The 23,552-nt window shown below is 42.6% G+C and overlaps 1 protein-coding gene across 5 annotated transcripts in view; it reads left to right on the top strand.

The window, feature by feature from the left end:
* Positions 1-23,552, top strand: part of DNAJC13 (DnaJ heat shock protein family (Hsp40) member C13) — a 215,749-nt gene that overhangs the window by 118,150 nt on the left and 74,047 nt on the right. For all 5 annotated transcript variants that reach the window (XM_044292710.1, XM_044292709.1, XM_044292708.1 and 2 more), the window contains exons 13-18: positions 5,936-6,035; positions 10,505-10,612; positions 11,058-11,213; positions 11,759-11,815; positions 21,504-21,625; positions 22,332-22,407. In XM_044292710.1, coding sequence (XP_044148645.1) covers positions 5,936-6,035; positions 10,505-10,612; positions 11,058-11,213; positions 11,759-11,815; positions 21,504-21,625; positions 22,332-22,407 — 619 coding nt within the window. The remainder of the gene's footprint in view (positions 1-5,935; positions 6,036-10,504; positions 10,613-11,057; positions 11,214-11,758; positions 11,816-21,503; positions 21,626-22,331; positions 22,408-23,552) is intronic.

Below are 23,552 nucleotides of genomic sequence, written 5' to 3'. Positions count from 1 at the left end.
GCAATCGAGGGTTACTCACTGTATTGGAGAACCCTGGGCAGGCGCGTGGCAGTGAATGAGAGGTAGACACGGTTCCTCTGGGGCACACTCTGAATGTAGGGACCAGGCCTGATGGTGGATGAGGTGCCCTGGATGTTACGGGTATTTTGAGTGCCTGGGGCAAGGTCCCTTTTGGATTCGTGATGCCAGTGCCTTTGACGGTGGCACACCGGTTGGTAGTTGGAATGATGGAGGTACACAGGTAGAATAGTGAACCAAACGTTATTTTACTGAACAATCCAACTTTGTACAGCAGGTGGTAACACAGTCTTTCAATCACAGTTCCACAAGTAGGCTTATTCACAAAACGGCAGGTAATAATTATGCAAGATACGCAGAGGGTAAATTCACAATGCACTCAGAAGCAGGTTGTACCTTTCCTCAGAAATAATGTACACTGTCCTTTCTAGAACTCCTGTTCTGGCTTTCTATCCCAAGGCCCAGATGCCTAAAGGGTGGCTTAAATCCTTGGTAATTATCTCTTCCTCTGGTATTAATTAAATCCTTGCTTTCCTTTCTATTTGCATCTGCCCATCAGGGTTACTTATCTTTCCCTGGATCTTCCTTACTCGGCTGGTGATTGACTGTGGATTTCTCCCAGGAGGTTCTGTCCTGCAACTGGGGTGTCTTCAGAGCTAACTAAGGCTCTCTTGGCTTCAGGCAGGCTGGATCTCCTCACTAGCCTCCTGGTCATAGCTAGCAGCCGGGGCTATCAAGCTGCATGTCAGGAGCAGCCTTTCTAACCTTTGTCTTCTCAGACTCCTGACTCTGCACACACTAACTCTCCCTGTCTGGGCCTGGACATTTATACTAGGGGCTCCCTATCTCCCTCTAGTGTCTGGGATGTCTAACTACACCCAACTAGGCCTGCTATTGCATCATACAGGGGTACATTGCATAGAAAAACACATTGGAACATACATTAAATGCACAATTAAATATAACATTTCTGTCCCTTGTGAGTAGGAGTAACGCGCACACCAATTGACCCTTGTGTAGTGCCCACCCCTACCTAGTGGGACACTACATACCCCCACGCTATAACGTTGCCCGTCCTCGGCGCAACATGGAAGAGGCCCTGCCCAGCTGGATACTGCACCTGTAATAGAAAAATAATGCAAAGCAGGAAAATACATCTACATTTGCGAAAAATACATTATATGTATATATCAGGCAGTTCCACTGGCTTAGGAGCAAGTTCGATAAAAAGGGGCGTCGTTCTCTTCTCTCAGGATCATATAAGGGAACAGGGGAGCTGACCTGGCACAGCGTAACAATAAATACCAGGATAGTCCATAGAAAACTTTAAAGTGCAAATTGTCCATACTAGAACAGTTGTAGTCCATAGCAAATGTAAAAACATTAAATAACAATTCTTGGAGGCTCAAAGCATATAAAATGAGTCCGTACCCAGGTTCTCTTTCTTCAAACAAGTAAGGATTTCCCAGACAAATAAAGCAAGAGGAATAGGATCACAGAGGCTCGCACATGGTGGAGTCCATCTCTGGGCACATTTCTTTAGAATAGTAGCAAAATCTCAGAGGCTCATGTGCATTTGAGTCTATCCCTGGGCACAATCTTGAAATTTGAGTTGCATAATAAAATAGCAGCACATAAAATAGTCCACATTATCTAAATGGCAGATATAAAACAAGTGCGCTGCAATACCCTTAATCAACCTGAAAAGGGGGTGAAAGGGTTAAAGGTGCAACTTATAAATAGGCACAACTGGGTTTTCACTCTGAGAAAGCAGGCAGGAGGTCCTGTAAACAAGATGGCCTTGCTGCACGTGGTATTTCAGTGGTTTGCCGCCTCCACTGAGCCGTGGGTAACTGGCAGCAGCAACAGAGGGCCAAAACAACGAAGGACTCCTGTCCTGGAAGGGTTAAATCTTCTTTAGGATCCCTTGGCAAAATAAATCAAACATCAAGGGCCTAGCAGGCCAATTCACAGGGGCGAGTCATATCCACTTGGCATCTCAGTGGTGCTCCCTGGCTCCATTTGTATATTGGGCCTGTATTGAGAATCAACAGACGGATGTGCCCACAACACAGTATTGGGGGGCAACTGTAGCATAAACAGACCCCTAATAGGTATAGGCCCCATAGGCCTAGGGGTGATCAAAGTTGCTGACCGCACCGGTGCAGGCATGACAATAGCAGGCTGCTGCATTGGCCTGGGTACCGCTGCTGCAAGCGGTCCAGTGGGTTCTGGGACGACTGGCTCTGTGCGCCGGTGCACAGCGTAAGAAGACCCCACCGCAGGTGCCGATACTAAGGAGGGACGACTGGAAGGGACAGGTAATCTCACCTTAGACCCGGAGACGTCCGAGTCCTTACGTCCACTTTCTTTTAGGTCAGGTGGAGTCTGGATCCTGGCGGAGGCAAGCTGGTGCAGCTCCCGTAGTTTCATCTCCAGCCGCACGATCTGGTCGTCCAGGCTTTCGGAGTCGGGATCGCTGTTCTCCGCTGTCGCCAGTCGGCACTTGGAAGGTGGGTGGTTCGTCCTGCGCAGCCGCTGCAGGCTCAGGTGAGGCGTCCGCTTTTCTCCCTCTTCGGATATTCTCCAGGGTAGCACGGAATCTTTCTGCATCTTGTAGTTCACGTACAGTCTTTTCCCTGCGAGGCAGTTCAGGTGAGGGCCATGGGCTAACCCTCTTCTCCACCACTGTTGGTTGCCAAAATACATTCGGGCCAATGAAAGAGCCCCGTTCCTGAAAGGCATGATGGGCCTGTTCTGGAGAGCACACAGGTTCGCGCTCGCAGCCAGGGTGGTCCTCATCAAGGTCCCAGTCCTCCGTCTTCTTTTTAGGGCGGGACACGGCAGTGGCGTAGGGGCCTCGCAGGCCCTCTGCAGGGGTGAACTCAACCTCCTCTCCCTCGCGGAGGTTATGCAAATGTTCTGGGAGGTAGCTCCGCTTGACGGACCTCCGATTTACATACAAGTCTCTTCCAGTAAGATAGTCCTTTATGAAACCGAAGCCTCGGTCCTTGTCAAAGGCCACAACCAACCCCATTCTCCTTTCCAGGCGGGGTTGGGTGTCAGTGTGGCACTCGTGAACGGTCTTTGCCAGTTCTTCGTAGTAAATTTTGGTTTTAGTAGTCTTCTTTATTGCGGCCTCCCGAATCTCTGCCATCAACGCTGACCACTTGAATGAGGGCTGGAAGAAGTCTTTCCAGGAGCCGTAGTAGGTCTCCGGTTGCATCCTCGGTGGCGGGCAGGCGGGTCTCTCCGGTCCCGGAGAGTAGGCCGGTGGAGCGTCCTCTTGCTCTACACCAGTCACATTCATCGTTAACAAATCAGGCGCAGACATCTCAGCAGAGCAGTCCTCACTCCTCAACATGCTCGATTCTTCTCTGGAGAGCGACAGGGTGGCGCCAACAATTGCAGACAGCTCCTCCCATTGCACTGGGAGGCCGCCCCCCAGGTACTCCAGTATAGGGGAGGCGGAGTCCATTACAGCAGACATGCAAATGTCCAGACAGGGCGGTGGCGCCAGCATACAGCCTTCCCGCACTTTTCCGCAGAAGGCGCCAATTTTTACCGCCAATTCAGGATGAAGATGACGCAGCAAACAAATCCAATCAAGCTCAGCTGCCATCTTTGTGCAAAATAGCTGTCTATTCACTGACAGCAAGCGGTGGCTTAAATAAGCAGAAAACAGTCCATACAATGCAATCTTCACACCGCAATTATTACAGTTCACGTTGGCCCAGCAATTTTCAATAAAACAATTGGGGCATGTCACTTTAAGACAATTTACAGCACACAGTTTTTAAATCCGCAATGGCGCAGGAATGTTCGTATCCTGTTCGTGACGCCAATTTATGCAACACGCCAGACCTGCAGGGTATAGCGACGTGAGGTCACGGTTATGGGCAATCGAGGGTTACTCACTGTATTGGAGAATCCTGGGCAGGCGCGTGGCAGTGAATGAGAGGTAGACACGGTTCCTCTGGGGCACACTCTGAATGTAGGGACCAGGCCTGATGGTGGATGAGGTGCCCTGGATGTTATGGGTATTTTGAGTGCCTGGGGCAAGGTCCCTTTTGGATTCGTGACGCCAGTGCCTTTGACGGTGGCACACCGGTTGGTAGTTGGAATGATGGAGGTACACAGGTAGAATAGTGAACCAAACGTTATTTTACTGAACAATCCAACTTTGTACAGCAGGTGGTAACACAGTCTTTCAATCACAGTTCCACAAGTAGGCTTATTCACAAAACGGCAGGTAATAATTATGCAAGATACGCAGAGGGTAAATTCACAATGCACTCAGAAGCAGGTTGTACCTTTCCTCAGAAATAATGTACACTGTCCTTTCTAGAACTCCTGTTCTGGCTTTCTATCCCAAGGCCCGGATGCCTAAAGGGTGGCTTAAATGCTTGGTAATTATCTCTTCCTCTGGTATTAATTAAATCCTTGCTTTCCTTTCTATTTGCATCTGCCCATCAGGGTTACTTATCTTTCCCTGGATCTTCCTTACTCGGCTGGTGATTGACTGTGGATTTCTCCCAGGAGGTTCTGTCCTGCAACTGGGGTGTCTTCAGAGCTAACTAAGGCTCTCTTGGCTTCAGGCAGGCTGGATCTCCTCACTAGCCTCCTGGTCATAGCTAGCAGCCGGGGCTATCAAGCTGCATGTCAGGAGCAGGCTTTCTAACCTCTGTCTTCTCAGACTCCTGACTCTGCACACACTAACTCTCCCTGTCTGGGCCTGGACATTTATACTAGGGGCTCCCTATCTCCGTCTAGTGTCTGGGATGTCTAACTACACCCAACTAGGCCTGCTATTGCATCATACAGGGGTACATTGCATAGAAAAACACATTGGATCATACATTAAATGCACAATTAAATATAACATTGCTGTCCCTTGTGAGTAGGAGTAACGCGCACACCAATTGACCCTTGTGTAGTGCCCACCCCTACCTAGTGGGACACTACACATGCATGCGCAGCAGCTCCCATCCCAGCCACCTCATATCTGCGCTGCAGCAGTGACCGTAAGACCTGGATATGAGCAGTGTATAATGTGGAGATAAAATTAATCAAGCCAGCAAAGGAGGCAATATGAACAATAGCAGTACATTAGTAAGTGCCTTGTATTAACTTTGTCTACACGATAAAGAGGTTGTCTCAATTCAGCAAATTGCATTAAAGGGAGTCTGTCAGCAGATTTACCCCTTTTTAACAGTTTCCATACCGCTGTAGCCGCAACACAGATGATTAACACAGTACCTTTATATGCTTTGGTGGACTTTTAAATATGCCAAAAATGAACTTTTATGAGGGCTCGCAAGTGCCCAGGGCGGAGTCCACCGGGTTGGCGCCCAGGCAGCTCTGCCTCTTCGGCTCTTATCCCCGCCCAGCCTCCTCCTCTGCCCGCCTATCTGTTTTTTCTCCCCCTCAGCGAGATCCCGCGCCGACGCGATGACTTCCTTGGTCGGGGCATGCGCATAAGCTACTGCGATGCCATGTCAGCAATGGGCATCGCAGTGCGCATGCCCCGACCAAGGAAGTTATCGCGTCGGCGCGGGATCTCGCTGAGGGGGAGAAAAAACAGATAGGCGGGCAGAGGAGGAGGCTGGGCGGGGATAAGAGCCGAAGAGGCAGAGCTGCCTGGGCTCCAACCCGGTGGACTTCGCCCTGGGCACTTGTGAGCCCTCATCAAAGTTCGTTTTTGGCATATTTAAAAGTCCACCAAAGCATATAAAGGTACTGTGTTAATCATCTGTGTTGCAGCTACAGCGGTATGGCAACTGTTAAAAAGGGGTAAATCTGCTGACAGACTCCCTTTAACTCTTTGCCTCATCTCATAGTCTACTGCATACATCATACTGTATCTATACATCAACCTGTGACTATACAGTTAATGTTGGTTTCCTTTGATTTGAAGGTTTCGGGAACGCCTGGGAGTAAAAGTAGTGAAGGCCCTTAAGAGGAATAATGATGGTGTGACCCATGCTGCTATTGATATGCTGTGTGCTCTTATGTGTGTAAGTGTTGACATGTGCTCCCTTGTAGTGAACTAAACACCAGCATATACCTGTATAGTGCTAGGATGTTCGATTTGCCCATTTCTGACCATTCTGAAATATGACTCACTATGGGGTTGCTAATTTTGAGAGAGGACACCTGAGAGGTGTATGAATCTACATTTAGTGTGCATTTAGCAAAAATCTAAAAAAAAAAAAAAAAAAAGGGGGATTATGGTACAATCCCTTTGACTTCTGATTTTGTAATATAGTTTAAATAGTTTTATCATTGGATATAGAGTGCCCGCAGCGTATCCCTGTTTACACGGGGCAATGTGCTTCTGAAAACTGACAGATCTTTGATCAGTGGACATCCGATGGGCATTTATCTGCCTCGTTATCAGCCTGTTTAAATGGGCCCTTAGGTTTTTGTCCATGGATTTTACGTGCTGGGAAGAACAGTGTAACCGGCTCTTCTAATATCCCCCCCCCACACCCCAAATAATGTTATCCTGATGAATTCAATGTAAAGGTCCATTTACACGGGACGACAGAGCAGCAGATTGCCAGAATGGAAGCGTTCCTGCCCGATAATCTGTTGCTCGCTGGTGGAGGTGACATTCACTAGTGCCATCACTTTTCTCCATACTGGCTCATTGTTTGTCAACAGCAGATTATGTTTACACAGCACAATCTGCTGGCGACAAACGACGATTTTTGTGTGTGCTCATTCATTTGGTATATTTTCACCACCAGGTGATTGCTAACGCTTCCTGTGAACGCTCGTTAGTGATTATCTTTAAGATTCTTCGCCTGTGTAAAGGACCCTTTAGGTTTAGACTACTTTCACACTAGCGTTTTGGCTTTGTTTCTGAGATCCATCATGGGCTCTCAGAAGCGGTCCAAAACTGATCAGTTTTGCCCTAATGCATTCTGAATGGAAAAAGGATCCGCTCAGAATGCGTTAGTCTGCCTCCGTTCAGTCACCATTTCGCTCTGGAGGCGGACACCAAAATGCTGCCTGCAGCGGTTTTCTGTCTGTGATGTGGTGCGGAGCAAGACGGATCTGTCCTGGCACACAATGTAAGTCAATGGGGATGGATCCGTTTTCTCTGACACAATAGAAAACGGATCTGTCGCCCATTGACTTTCAGTGGTGTTCATGAGTGGTCCGTCATGGCTAAAGAAGACATAATACAACCAAATCTGTTCATGACGGATGCATGCGGTTGTATTATGATAACCAAAGCATTTTTGCAGATCCATGACGGATCTGCAAAAAACGCTAATGTGAAAGTAGCCTTAGATGGATTTGTGAAATCCCTATGTTAGAAAATTTTCTAATAATACTAAATGTGTTTATGCTGGTCTGATGTTTAATAGCATGTGATGGAGCATAGCGAACTTCCTTTTGCCAAGCTTTTCCATTAAATTAGTTATACTCTTTCCAAATGGGGTAGAATTGGGAAAAATTCTGATAAAGGTTTTAATAATTTTTTACACTGTAAACTATGCATTAAATTGACCTGTTATCTTCATTCTCCAGTTCAGTACGGTTACAACGATACCACACGTCTATATATATTTTTTTTAAACGTTTGAAGAAGAAAAAAATGTTATAATCATATTCTGACCCCTATAACTTTTTTGTAGTTATGTGTATGGGGCTGTGAGAGGGCTCATTTTTTGCGGGACGATCTGTTCTTTTCAGTGATACCAATTTGAAGTGTGTGCAACTTTTTGATTAACTACCCAATCATTTTTTAATAAAAAGTGAAGTGACAAAAAATGGCAAATTGGCAGTTATTGTCTTTTTCCAATTTTTTCCCCATTTTTTACGCCATTTGCCGTATGCCATTAATACTGTTATATTTTAATTGTTTGGGCATTTTCCGCACACTGCGATGCCCATGATTTATTTTTATTGGTTAAGTATTTTTATTTTAAGGAAAGGGGGTGATTTGAACTTTTTATGTTTTTTTTATTTATTTTTTATTTTTGTAAAAACTTTTTTTTTAAGTCACCTTGGGTGACAATAACTGCCAATCATTGGATTGGCTATATAGCCATCATTGAACACTTAAAGGGGTTGTCCCACTTTGCTTTTTTAATCTTATCAGCAGTAGATGTCCTGATAACTTCCTGGTTCTCAGGCAGTTGAGTGAAGGCCACGCCTCCTCATGACTCACCCTGCGTGCTCGTTCATGTGTATGAGGTCATCCACATGGAGCCGTATGTGAGGTCCCGCCCCCCCCCCAGTATAATAAACATTGAGTGCGGCCCCCCCCCCCCCAGTATAATAACATTGAGTGCGGCCCCCCCCCCCCAGTATAATATACATTTAGTGCGCCCCCCCCCCCCAGTATAATATACATTCAGTGCGGCCGCCCCCCCCCAGTATAATATACATTCAGTGCGGCCACCCCCCCCCCAGTATAATATACATTCAGTGCGGCCACCCCCCCCCCCAGTATAATATACATTCAGTGCGGCCACCCCCCCCCCCAGTATAATATACATTCAGTGCGGCCACCCCCCCCAGTATAATATACATTCAGTGCGGCCACCCCCCCCCCAGTATAATATACATTGGTGGCGCAGTGGGAAGTGCCAATGAGGGTTAAAAAAATAAATAAAAAATTAACTCACCTCCTCCAATTGTTCGCGCAGCTGCCGGTCTCCTGTTCTATCTTTAGGACCTGTGAAAGGACCTTTGGTGACATCACTGTGGTCATCACATGGTACATCATATGATCCATCACCATGGTAATGGACCATGTGATTAGCTCAGTGACGTCACCAAAGGTCCTTTCACAGGTCCTAAAGATAGAACAGGAGACCGGCAGCTGCGCGAACAATTGGAGGAGGTGAGTTAATTTTTTATTTATTTTTTTAACCCTCATTGGCACTTCCCACTGCGCCACCAATGTATATTATACTGGGGGGGTCCGCACTGAATGTATATTATACTGGGGGGGGGTGGCCGCACTGAATGTATATTATACTGGGGGGGGTGGCCGCACTGAATGTATATTATACTGGGGGGGGGGGGGGTGGCCGCACTGAATGTATATTATACTGGGGGGGGGGGGGGGTGGCCGCACTGAATGTATATTATACTGGGGGGGGGGGGGCGCACTGCGCCACCAATGTTAATACAAATGCAGGAGGTGGGTGCCGGAGTGAAATAGCCGGCACCCGACCTCTATGATAGGGGGCTGCGATCAGCGGCAGTTAACCCCTAAGGTCCCGCTCCCTGTCATAGAGGTCGGGTGCCGGCTATTTGATTCCGGCACCCGCCTGCTGTATTTGCGCATGCGCGGGCGTGCGCGTACTTGTAGGAATGGAGAGGCGGCCCGAGTACTTGTTCAGCCGTTGTGCGCAGGCGCGGCACAGCGATGCGGCCGGACGAAAGAGGCCGTATCCATGGGATACAGAAAACAACAAAGGAATCGCTTTACATGATTTTTTGAATGAAAGGTAGCTTTTGGATAATAACATGGATAGGAAGATATGTTGTGTGGGGGTAAATAGATTAGATAAAACCTATTTTATGAAGTGGGACAACCCCTTTAATTTACAATATAACAATACAATGCTGCCACCTAGTGGCCTGTATTGGTATATTTCTGAAATACACTCCAAAGCCTGCTTAAGGCTTCGGGCTATTTCAACGATGTAACAGGTTTCCCGATCTCAGTCGGGGAACGTTGTTACTGGAGTGGAAGCGCGGCAAAAATGCCGTGGTGACATTTGACCTTGGCATCTGAAGGATAAAGGGCCTTATAACTGATCACATACATGTGCGCAGGTCTCTGTTATTTAAAATAGCAGAAACCCGGCTGCTATGGTGCCCACTGCATGAGCGAGCGTGCGCCATATCTAGAGACCGGACTTCCCCCGTACATATACGGCGGAGGTCCTTAAGGGGTTAAAGAGAACAGTCCTGTATGGAGACCTACTGGAATTACTCTGTGTTATGGAGAGTTATGTTCCATGGGAAACAAATATGCAAAGAGTTATCTTCCAGGAAAGAGCACCATCTCATCAGCAGATCTTGCGGAAATGAAGGGTTGAACATGCTGGATTTCTTTTTACTTTGTGCAGATAAACCACCACAAGAGGTGTTTGCAGCGGCTTATTCCCTTCTACCATTCACCACATATCTTATGGGAATGGCCAGCTGTAATCAACATTCTCACAAATGTGAATTTGCAAGTGCAGATCTGCTGTGACTGCAGAAGAAACAAGTAGCAGTGGCTGTTAACCTGCTTGCTGATGGTTTCTGCTCCCAAGTTCATTTTGTTACACTGCACAAAATTAAACTTAACTGAAAAAAAAAGCAAATTGCACCCGAAGCTATATTACACATATGTTAGACTTTGCGTTTGCAGAATACACCCTATGTGGAGTTCTACTTTGTAGGTTTTACATTCCTCATTTTAAATGTTCTGTCTCTACCGTGCCCAATGTTCTTTTTTCATTTCCAGCCAATGCATGATGACTATGACTTAAGGCAAGAGCAGCTGAACAAAGCATCCCTTCTTTCTTCCAAAAAGTTTCTGGAAAACTTACTAGAAAAATTTAATTCTTATGTGGTAAGTAAGCATTGCAGAACATATCTAATTCACATTAATATACAAATTATTAATATTAATATACAAAGCTCTACGTAAATTAAAAAAAGTCTAATAATGATTGATCACAAATGCAGGTTGCACAGCCAGTAGATATTGATGACCTTTATCTGATTGGTGGTGCAACTCCCAGCAGATGTTTGAAGAGGAGGCTGCACTTGTGTCTGCGCTACTTCCTTTTCAAGATAACACTGCGCATTGTCTCGGAAGTCTCAGCAGCACAGTGTAATTACAATTGCTTATTCCATTCTCTTGAATGGGATGAGCACTTGTAATTACACTGCGTCGCCGATACAAACGTGACAACGCACAGTGTATTTGTGACGTTCCAGCATTAGCATTTTTATTTGATGTTGAGATTTTTGAGTGAATGTCATATCATTCTTTTTTTTTTTTCTGATTTTAGAATTATGGGACTGGAGCTTTGGTTATCAGCTCACTCTTGGATTTCCTCACTTTTGCCCTCTGCGCACCCTACAGCGAGACAACAGAAGGGCAGCAGTTTGATATGCTGCTTGAGATGGTAGCATCAAATGGTAGAACACTTTTCAAACTCTTTCAGGTACTTTGATAATTCTATAGTTTATGGCTCAGATTTTTAACCTTGTAATAAGTTACGTGAGCACACACTGGGGAATAAAGATCACTTTAATGGAAGAAAACACAATTGTTTGGGTTATCTGTACCTCCAGTTATGTATGCCACTATGGCTACTGCCAGAAGTTTGAAGGCGGGGGATACGACGGGGAATGCTGGTGGTGCAATTGATGAGGCATTGTGGCAGCAAATATAACTGGAGGTACACTTTAAAGCAGGGATGCTCGACCTGCGGCCCTCCAGCTGTTGCAAAACTACAACTCCCAGCATGCCCAGACAGCCTACTGCTGTCAGCCTACAGAAGGACATGTGGGAGTTGTAGTTTTACTGCAGCTGGAGGCCCGTAGGTTGGGCATCCCTGCTTTAAAGGAACAGACAGAATTGATCCTGAGACAGGTTTGGCTTGTTTTGACATGTGTATAACCACATATATAGTCTATTCACGCTGATTATTTTTGTATCCATCAAATGTTTTAGTTAATTTTGAAACATGTTCTTGCATTTTTGTAGCACCCTTCCATGGCTATTGTAAAGGGAGCTGGCTTAGTAATGAAGGCCATCATAGAAGTAAGTCTATCAGTGTTATAATATATGCCAATACATAGAGCTCTTTTAATCCCTTAGATTAAATATTTATAGATATGAATAATTAAGTAGAAAACTATTATTCCATTATCTACTAGGTTTGTGATGCGTTGTTATGTCTTAAGCAAGGCATAATGGTGTATGAGGCAGGCATTTATATGGAAATGCACTGCACTAGGCATAACTCGGCACATGAGCTACTCGTCTATGCCCCCCAAATCCACTGCCCTGGTTTCTGCCCCCCAAATCTATAGGCAGGGCTGGTACCACTGCCCTTGGTTCTCCCTGCGAAGGTACACATTTGCCCTACTCGAGATTTAATTCACAGAACTACATTTTCCAGAAACGGTGACCCTCTCCCAATGGCTAGACCTTGCTTATCCCTAGATCAGGGGTGCACAACCTGCGGCCATCGACCTTTGATATCATTCTGTGTGGCCCCCAACCATCTGGTGACAGACATGTATGTTTGTCTTGTGGCTACTCGCATGCATTTTTATGTATTCTCCCATTAGACGGGAATTCTGGATGTGTAATTTATAGTATATATTGTGTGTATAATATGCCATAAATAGAATATTTCATTTTGTAATACCCCTTTAACTTTTATTTTCAGCCCCTGGAATTCCTTCTGTCTTACAATGTGGCCCCCAACCAGAAAAGTTTGTGCACCCCTGCCCTAGATGCACCCTATTAAAGGGATTGTGCCATAAACTACTCTTTACTCTAAAGTATATTTTCATCAATGACTCCCATTCCTCCTTGAAATATATATATTTTTTTTTATTTACCTAATTTGCAGTTTTCTCATATGCACCATGCTTAAATTTTACTTCTTGGTTCATAGTGTCTGCTATCCCATCATGCCTTAGGGCAGTGATGGCGAACCTATGGCACGGGTGCCAGAGGTGGCACTCAGAGCCCTCTCCGTGGGCACCCGCACCCTGGAAAAATCTATGGTGTACAAATATGCCTTAGACTTTTCCTGCCATTCATCAGCGCAGGGTGCGCATTGATTGTAGGCAGGCTATTATAGCTAACGATAAAGTACATGGAAGATATACTATATTGGACTGTAGTATTCAGGTTACATTGCCGTGTTGGCACTTTGCGATAAATAAGTGGGTTTGGGGTTGCAGTTTGGGCACTCAGTCTCTAAAAGGTTCACCATCACTGCCTTAGGGCATTGAGATGTGTCCTGACATAACTTTAGAATAAGGCAGTTTTAATAAATTGGGGTATTTGGTGAAAGTGATATAACAGAGATATGTGTTGGGCGGGATACATTTATATTAGTGGCACAAGCCCTTTAAACCCCTCTGTGCAATCCATCCATAAATGGTGAACTAATTAGAGGAAAACTGGCAGCTTGCTAGTAAAATAAAATAACTTGGCCTTAACCTTAAAGGCTATGGACACCTTTGAGGCAATTTTTTTAATGATTGCATATATATATATATATATATATATATATATATATATGCAATTTTTTTATTTTTTTTTATAGATACAAGGGATAAAAATCTGTCTGTTTGCAGAGTATCATTTCCGAGTGCAGTCAACTCATGTGAAGTCTTATCTCTGATCTCCTAACCTCATAAGCACTTGAAATCAGCGTGATAAGAATTTAGCTATAATGATTGATTATGAGTAGGGATTAGCGATTGGCATAAAACTTCGCTCTAAGGCTACTTTCACAATTGCGTTTGGTGCGGATACGTCATGGATCTGCACAAACGCATCCACTTGGATAATACAACCGTCTGCATCCGTTCAGAACGGATCCTTTTGTATTATCTTTAACATTGCCAAGACTGATCCGTCTTGAACACCATTTTTAAGTCAATGGGGGATGGATACGTTTTCTATTGTGCCAGTGCCGGGCAATATCCGTGCAGCGGGCTTGACCCATTCAACTTGAATGGGTCCTTGGTCAGTCTGCACCGCAAAAAAATATGACATGTCATATTTTTTTGCGGTGCAAAACAAGAGGAAGAAACACCACGGAAGCACCTCCGGGATTGCGGACCCATTCAAGTTGTGTGCATGAGGCCTAATACTGTATGCAGCAGGAGCTCCGTGCAGTATTAGAATGTATTGGCTCCATTGAGCTGAAGCTCTTTCTTTGCGAAGTCTTGCGAGATAACTTTATAAATTAATTTGTACTGTAAAAAAACATTTTCCGTTCCCAAACTCTGGTTCGGTTCCAAATGGTACCTTGGAACAGAACCTGAGTTCGGGAAATATAATAGTTTGTAATGGCTCACCTGACTATTGCATATGGAATGGGTGCCCCAACCAATATAGACACACCCAGTCTATAGAAAAGGATCAATGTACCAATAGGGTGGTTGTGCACATCTCATTTGGCGGGGTTCATCTAACGTATATAGAACAAATTCCTAATGTATAATAATTACAGTTTTATTCCAATAGGCTAAAAAACAGATGTATGACAGTATCCAATGTACAGGTAATTTCAGAGATATTCAACAGTACGGACCAAGGTCAGACGGACCAATAATAATTGGGGTCTCCGTAATGAATATCTCAGATAGTCCTCAAGTGGCTGTATAGACCTCTGACAGTTCAGAAAAAAAAAATAATATATATAGAGTAAAAAATGTAGTGACACTCTTAAAATAGGTATAAACATTAGCCAGAATTGATCAATATAGTGATTAGAAAATTCATCCACAATTGGACCAAATGGAAGCAATAGATAGTATATCTGGGACCACAAAGAAACACAAATGTGAATGTGTAATAAATGTGAATACATAGAAGTGAGTCCAGTTAAATATTATAGTAAATTCATAGAAGTGAGTCCACCTTTAAGAGAATCAATTAGAATCAATTAAGAGAAGACCTAATGTTTAGGTATAAGGTATTTCCACCTATATATGGAAAGTTCCACCTGTAGAAAAAGGGAGGATTCCACCTCTATATGATAAAAAAAACTATATGTAAAGATTCCTCCAATGATTACTTCATCCACAGCGGAATTGCAAAGGTTAAAATGGAACAAAATAGTTCATCCACTGTAAACGAAACAGCATTATCTATTGTAATAGATGGATTTAGATGTTTCCAATTATGTGACAATGTGTCACTTCAGTATTGCAAATGAGGTATCATATATTAAAATACATGTAAATCCATTAGCGATTGCTGCAGCTTTCAGCGGTTCCTGCAATTGTATAGGTAATAGGGCTAGGAGGTAATGCCATTACTCACAGTTCGATGTCTCAATTGGGAAACAGCCTGGCAGTATCGTAGTAAAACGGAAGGTTGGCTAGTGTACTACATGTCTGCCGCAGGTATTATTCTTGGAGTCCCGGTGTTTAGAGCTATAAGCTGGTAATGTTCATGCCTGTGGCCGCGGCGTCCCATGTGCCTACAGCGCTGGCGGTGCTCTAGTCTTCCGGCGTCTCCTTCTGATCTGGAGCAGTTATCAAAGTTGCAGGGTCCAAATGCTCGTAGTATCAGGTACCGTTTCAATAGTAGAGGTTAGAGCGCTCTAACAGAACCTCAATAATGATAAATGGCGTCTGGTTGAGGGTCCTCACCATACGCGTTTCAGAGATCTCAGTCTCCTTCCTCAGTGGCTAAGGAGACCCCCCCCAAGTATAACGGAACTTATATAGTCTTATTCAATTAGTATCCTCAGTTGGATGGAAAAGCTGGTATGGAATCAATGTTCTATCAATCTTCCATTGACATTAGTATAATTGTCTTTGTTGTCGATGTGATATAACAGAATTGCCTTGTGTTTTTCATGCGTTTTTTTAAATAATGGGCAATCCTCCAGATTTTTTCATAGTGGGCAATCCTGCAGATTTTTTTCAAATAATAAGTAATATTGCAGATTTTTCCAAATAATGAACAATATTACGTATATAGCAGTAGTATAAACATATAAAAATTAACTATTAAAAATTATATAGAATATAGAAGTGCATAATAATACGTGAATATATAAATCTATATGTCCGTGCTGTAATTATGCAAAATTATTTGCTATAAAGATTTTCACAGTATGGCTTAAAGGGAACCTGTCACCAGTTTTATGGTGTCCTAACTAAGGGCAACATAAATAAGTGACTGATTTGCTTAGCAAAATGCTGGGTCACTTTCTTTAATTGACCCAGTCAATCTGCCAACATCTTGTATTGAAAAGCTCCAGCTGATAATAATGAGTCATGAATATTCATGAGCTCCTGACTCTCCCCGCCCACCTGCTGCTGAATGACAGTTTGTTTCCGTATGAACCAGCCGCAGCTAGGCAGGGGAGTGGCTATAGCTCTGAATTAACCCTTTCATGACCAAGGGTGTCCAGTGACCAGTGTCCAGATCAAAATTTACAAATCTGACATGTGTCACTTTATGTGGTAATAGGTTTGGAACACTTTTACTTATCCACGCCATTCTGAGATTGCTTTCTCGTGACACATTGTACTTCATGATAGTCATATATTTGAGTCAATATATTTCACCTTTATTTATGAAAAAAATCAATTTCTCTGCTTCTAAAACAGAAAGTCATACCTAATAAAATATTTATTACTTAGCATTTGCCATGTCTACTTTATGTTGGCATCATTTTGGAAATGTCATTTTATTTTTGTAGGACGTTAGAAGGCTTAGAAGTAATTCTTACCATTTTTAAGAAAATTTCCAAAACCCACTTTTTAAGGACCAGTTCAGGTCTGAAGTCCCTTTGTGGGGCTTACATAGTGGAAACCCCCATAAATGACCCCATTGTAGAAACTACACCCCTCAAGTTACTCAAAACTGATTTTACAAACTTTGTTAACCCTTTAGGCGTTCCACAAGAATTAAAGGAAAATGGAGATGAAATTTCAAAATTTCACTTTTTTGGCAGATTTTCCATTTTATATATTTTTTTTTCTTTAACACATTGAGAGTTAACAGCCAAACAAAACTCAATATTTATTTCCCTGATACCACAGTTTACAGAAACACCCCACATGTGGTCATAAACTGCTGTACGGGCACCCGGCAGGGCGCAGAAGGAAAGGAATGCCGGTTTTTGGAAGGTAGATTGTGCTGGATTGGTTTTCTGAATGCCATATGTTTTTTATTTTTCTGCCGATCGTCTTGTGCAGGGGCTTGTTTTTTGCAGAAAGTGTTGAGGTTTTTATTGGTACAATTTTTGGGTACATAGGATTTTTTGATCATTCATTATTACACTTTATGGGGCAAGGTGACCCAAAAATTGGCTGTTTTGGAACAGTTTTCATTTATTTACTTTTACAGCGTTCATCTGAGGAGTTAGGTCATGTGATAGTTTTATAGAGAAGATCGTTACAGACGTGGCAATACCTAATATGTATACTTTTTCTTATTTATTTAAGTTTTACACAATAATAGCATTTCTGAAACCAAAAAAAGGATGTTTTAGTGTCTCTATAGTCTGAGAGCCATAGCTTTTTTTATTTTTTGGGCGATTGTCTTAAATAGGGTATAATTTTTTGCGGGACGAGGTGATGGTTTGATTGGTACTATTTTGGGGGGGTCATAAGCCTTTTTGATGGCTTGCTGTTGCACTTTTTGTGATGTAAGGTGACAAAAATAGCTTTTTTTTTGGCACTGTTTTTTTTATTAGATTTTTATGGTGTTTATCGGACGGGGTCTATCATGTGATATATTTATATAGACGGTCGTTAAGGAGGCGGTGACACCTAATATGTGTATTTAATTTTTTCATTTTTTTATAGGAAAAGGCAATGTCTTTTTTTAATTTACATTTTTATTTATTTTTACTTTTATTATTTTCACTTTTTTTGATCAGTTCCCTCTTGGGTCTTGAAGATCCAGTTGGGCTGATAGTTGTACTATACTTTGCAATGCTCTTGCATTGCAAAGTATAATACTTCCAGATTGCCTGTAGGTGGCAGCACTGGACGCCTTTGCCATGGCAGCCGGACACTTTTGCAAAGCGTCCGGTTGCCATGGCAACCATCGGGTGCTGCAATCACAGCGCTGCAGCCCTGATAGTGGAGAGAGGGAGCTCCCTCCCTCTGTTAACCCCATGGATGCCGCAACCGCGGCATCTATGGGGTTACAGGAGAGTGTCAGCATAGAGCTCACTAATGGAGCCGCCGCCATCACACACAGAATGGGGAATCGGGGGCAGCGCTGAAAAGGTGGGGGTCGGGGGTACTGACTACAATGGGGCAGGAGGGACGGTTAGAAAATTAATGCATGGGGCGGGGAGGGGGCGGATCGCATGCCATCAGGGCAGGAAGGAGATGAGCGCAGGAGGCACAGATCGGCGGGGCACAGAGGGGCACAGACTAACCAATCGGATCGATTGCCGGCAAGGGGCCACTCTGATTGGTCCCTTGCCGGCATTACTGCATTGTATGCTGTCCGTGACAGCATACAGGGAAGGGGCAGAAGCTTTAATCCAAGCGCTTTCCAGCGCTTGGATTAAAGAGCTGCCAGAACGTATATATACGTGGTAGCTGCACGGGGTATGTGCAGCTATCACGTATATATACAGATTGCGGTCAGGAAGGGGTTAAATATTCTCCGGACTCAATGACATCACGCTGGACTCCAATCTGCTCATTAGCATGCGGCATGCCGCATCTTTGTGTGTATATTATGAGCTAACCATCTGTCACACCAGTAAGTGAATACATCTAAGGTACTTTTTACTAGTTAATGATTGTATATAATTAGTTAGATTATAATCAAATATCCACATGACAGGTTCCCTCTAAGCCATTGCATTTTTCATGCAATTTATTTAAATTGTACAGAATAATCTTTTGCAAATATATGCATAAAAAGGTAATTCTATACATGAAAGTATATATAATTTTCTAATGGATAAATGAAAGTTGGCGTCTACTGTGAAGAAATATGTATTTGATAGGGATATGGATGTGGTCGCTAAATGTCGAGGAGAGATAGCAGTGCTGGTAAAAACAGCCTGACTTCCCACTATTTGAAAAAATCTGCAGGATTGCCCTTTATTTGAAAAACCGCAAGGCAATTCTGTTATATCATATCCACAACAAAGACAATTATACTAATGTCAATGGAAGATTGATAGAACATTGATTCCATACCAGCTTTTCCATCCAACTGAGGATACTAATTGAATAAGACTATATAAGTTCCGTTATATTTGGGGGGGTCTCCTTAGCCACTGAGGAAGGAGACTGAGATCTCTGAAACGCGTATGGTGAGGACCCTCAACCAGACGCCATTTATCATTATTGAGGTTCTGTTAGAGCGCTCTAACCTCTACTATTGAAACGGTACCTGATACTACGAGCATTTGGACCCTGCAACTTTGATAACTGCTCCAGATCAGAAGGAGACGCCGGAAGACTAGAGCACCGCCAGCGCTGTAGGCACATGGGACGCCACGGCCACAGGCATGAACATTACCAGCTTATAGCTCTAAACACCGGGACTCCAAGAATAATACCTGCGGCAGACATGTAGTACACTAGCCAACCTTCCGTTTTACTACGATACTGCCAGGCTGTTTCCCAATTGAGACATCGAACTGTGAGTAATGGCATTACCTCCTAGCCCTATTACCTATACAATTGCAGGAACCGCTGAAAGCTGCAGCAATCGCTAATGGATTTACATGTATTTTAATATATGATACCTCATTTGCAATACTGAAGTGACACATTGTCACATAATTGGAAACATCTAAATCCATCTATTACAATAGATAATGCTGTTTTTTTTTTACAGTGGATGAACTATTTTGTTCCATTTTAACCTTTGCAATTCCGCTGTGGATGAAGTAATCATTGGAGGAATCTTTACATATAGTTTTTTTTTATCATATAGAGGTGGAATCCTCCCTTTTTCTACAGGTGGAACTTTCCATATATAGGTGGAAATACCTTATACCTAAACATTAGGTCTTCTCTTAATTGATTCTAATTGATTTTCTTAAAGGTGGACTCACTTCTATGAATTTACTATAATATTTAACTGGACTCACTTCTATGTATTCACATTTATTACACATTCACATTTGTGTTTCTTCTTTGTGGTCCCATTGCGGATATACTATCTATTGCTTCCATTTGGTTCAAATGTGGATGAATTTTTGATCACTATATTAATGTTTATACCTGAAGAGTGTCACTACATTTTTTACTCTATATATTTTAATCTATAATATATATTTTTTTTTTTGCTGAACTGTCAGAGGACTATCTGAGATATTCATTACGGAGACCCCAATTATTATTGGTCCATCTGACCTTGGTCCGTACTGTTGAATATCTCTGAAATTCCCTGTACATTGGATACTGTCATACATCTGTTTTTTAACCTAATGGAATAAAACTGCAATTATTATACAATAGGAATTTGTTCTATATAGATGAACCCCTCCAAATGAGCTGTGCACAAACACCCTATACGTTACATTGAGTTCTGGAAATGTTTTCTTACAGTACAAATGAATTTATGAAGTTATTACGCAAAGTCTCACGAGACTTCTCAAAGAAAGAACTTCGAGTCATCGGAGCCAATACATTCTAATACTGTACAGCGCTCCTGATGTTTCATCCGAAGTCGATTCTGTCATTCCTAATTATGAGGACAGGAGATCAGAGATAAAACTTCACATGAGCCTTGGCTGACTATACTGAGAAGTGATACTCTGCAAATAGATGTTTAACCGGCAGAACAATTTTAATTAAGACCAATTTAAAAATAATTTTTTAGTCCAAAGTGAATAAAATGCAGTCAAAAAATTGCCATGATGGTGTCTTTATCCTTAAGGGCCAAAAGGCAGATCACTGGTGCTATTACTTAGGGCTCATGCACACAAACGTATTTTATTTTCGTGTCCATTCTGTTTTTTTTGCGGACCGTATGCGGAACCATTTATTTGAATGGTTCCGCAAAAAAAACGGAATTCACTTTGTGTGCATTCAATTTCCGTATGTCTGTATTTCTTTTCCGCAAAAATGTTTAACATGTCCTATTATTGTCCCCATTACAGACAAGGATAGTACTTTTCTATTAGGGGCCAGCTGTTCCATTATGCAAAATACATAATGCACACGGATGTCATCAGTTTTATTTTGCGGATCTGTTTTTTGCGATCTGCAAAATACATACGGTCGTGGGCATGAGCCCTACGGCTGAGTTCACATCACTGTTTAGCTTTATGTTCTTCTTATCCGTCAGAAGAACAGGAAAATAAAGAAAAAAACGGATCATGTAGTTTTAGCATTCATCACTAATGCACATTTAGCATCCTTTTTAGCCATTTCCATGTGTGTGCACAAATGTGTATAAATGAGCATAATTGATGCTTAAAATACAGGATACATTTTTTTCACCTTCATCGCTTATGTTTTAAGATTCCTCACGCCTATCCTGTGATATGGTCAAGATTTTGTTTTGGGTGCGTTGTACTCAAGACACATCTGTAGGGAGCTACTGTCATTTAGTTTTTTTTCAAAAACTATCAAAACAGGATGTGTGATAGAAACTGTTACAATGATAGTTGTTCATTGAAGTGTAATTGCTATGTTATTTTTAAATTCTCATTTGGTGCAAACATAAGCGTGATCATTTTAGTGGCTAGACAATTCTCATGGCTCAAAATGTAATAAATTATTGCAGTGATATATTTTTTATTATCTAGGAAGCAGACAAAGAAATTGCAACAAAAATGCAGGAACTTGCTCTCAGTGAAGGTGCCTTACCGCGACACTTGCACACCGCAATGTTTACAATAAGTGTTGATCAAAGAATGCTCACAAACCGGTGAGTATGTGTAATATTTCTGCCAATATATTAATTATACTTAAAAGATCACTGAGCTTTCAAAAACTTTTGAGATGTCAAGAAGGAGACCAGAAAAGTGCTCACATATCTAGCTCTCTTTCCTAGCTGAAGATGAAAAACTTTGGCATGAGCCCATAGACTTCTATTGACCCTGTCTTGTGCAGTGAGGAGAGAGAGAGAGCGCAATATGCAAGTACTTCTTTCTCGTTCTAGTGATCAGTGGGAATATCAGCACTCAGACCCCTACCGATCAAAACTTTTCATATGTCAAGAAGAGAGAGGTGTTCACATATAGCCCGCTCTCTGCTCCCTGCAGAAGACAGAATTGAGATGTTACCCATTAAAGCCTAGCCTTGAAGCGCCTGCCTTGCAAAAGATTTTCCATGTAGCATTATATAAACTAATGTACGGTGTTTCTTAAAATAATGAACAATGTACATAATGTACAGATTTCTGGGTACATTGCAGTAAAAGCTGTTCTTTGCAATGTCTGTCCCATTTTGTATTGTTAAATGAGGACAGACCAAATGGGTGGCAACCTAGATCATGTGTGTGTCAGTATGGTGTGCCATATTTGTACCATGTTGTGATTAAAATGATCCAAACCAATTACATTTTTGGTTGATTCAGTGTGTTTTCTGTTTAGAACTAAGCAATAAAATAGTGTTACTTTTTCTCCTCTCAGACAGCTTAGTAGACACTTAGTTGGCCTATGGACTGCAGATAACATGACATCTTTACATTTGTTGAAGCGCATTTTGGTAAGTTAAGAATGAGAACAATGTTTAGATGTAAAGATTGTGTTGAAAACCAATAAAAATGAGAAGTTGCGTTTCATTAGTTTCTTATATCCAGTCAATTTCAATAGTTTATCAGGAGTTTCTAAACCGTGGGCATGTGATAGTTGTACTGCTTAATCATTGACAATATTTGTGTAATGAAAATCTGACTGAGCTAGACGAGTACTGTACTTGGCTATCCCCATCTGTCTTATAGAGTATGAATGGAGCTGCAGTGTGCATGCCTGACTATGACTCGATTCAGTTAGGAGACTCAGGACCCTTGTGATCAATGGAAGGCGTCCTGGCTGTATTTCCCCCAGTGATCAGACACTTATTTTTATTTTATTTTTTCCTGTCCTTGGTTATTTGTCCTAGAAAAGTATGAATAAATTGACACTTGCATGTGTCCCTGTACAGTTTGACACTGTCAGTACAATCTGTCTCCCAGTTCTGTAGTTTTGGTCTTCATTACCTTTTGGTGCTGTAGATTCTAGTAGAAAGCCATGGCCCAATGGGGTGTAGACTAGCTGTGCTCTGTGGGTGGCATCTGCAGCTTATACTGACACTCTCTAGTCATAGAGGACAGCGGTGAGAGCGATGCAGAGACCTAGTATGATCTGACGTGATGTAACTTATCTTGTGAGACCGGGCTATGAGATGACCAGGTTCCAATGTTCGTCAGCATTCAAAGCAGAGGACTGGAAGCTAGTCTTCCCACAACTTGGTCTCGTGAGATTAGTTACAGTATAGGTCATGAAGTCATACTGTTTTTCTGCATCACTCTATGATTGGTCAGTATTAGAGCACTGATGTGGACACTGCCCATGTATCGGAGAGCTGGTCTGTGCTCCTTTGGATATCTTTATTAGCATATAGAGTTCCAAAAGTTTTGAGGACATAACTACAGAATGGGGGGAAATTGTAAAATGAAAAACACAACAGTGATCAGAGGAGTAGGTGTAATAAATGCATGTAAGCCATGTTGATTACAAAAACAGGTCCTTTTAAGCATGCTGGAGCAAGTAAAATTATATTATTTTCCTAAAGCTAAATAAATGAATATGAAAATTCATGATTACATTCACATGACCGTATGTGTTTTGCGGCCCGAACACTGATCCGCA

The sequence above is a fragment of the Bufo gargarizans genome, chromosome 5 (genome assembly GCF_014858855.1).
Source record: "Bufo gargarizans isolate SCDJY-AF-19 chromosome 5, ASM1485885v1, whole genome shotgun sequence".
NCBI classification, from domain to species: Eukaryota; Metazoa; Chordata; class Amphibia; order Anura; family Bufonidae; genus Bufo; species Bufo gargarizans.
The sequence above is the reverse complement of the archived record's forward strand: the minus strand, read 5'-3'. Positions and strand labels throughout refer to the sequence as shown.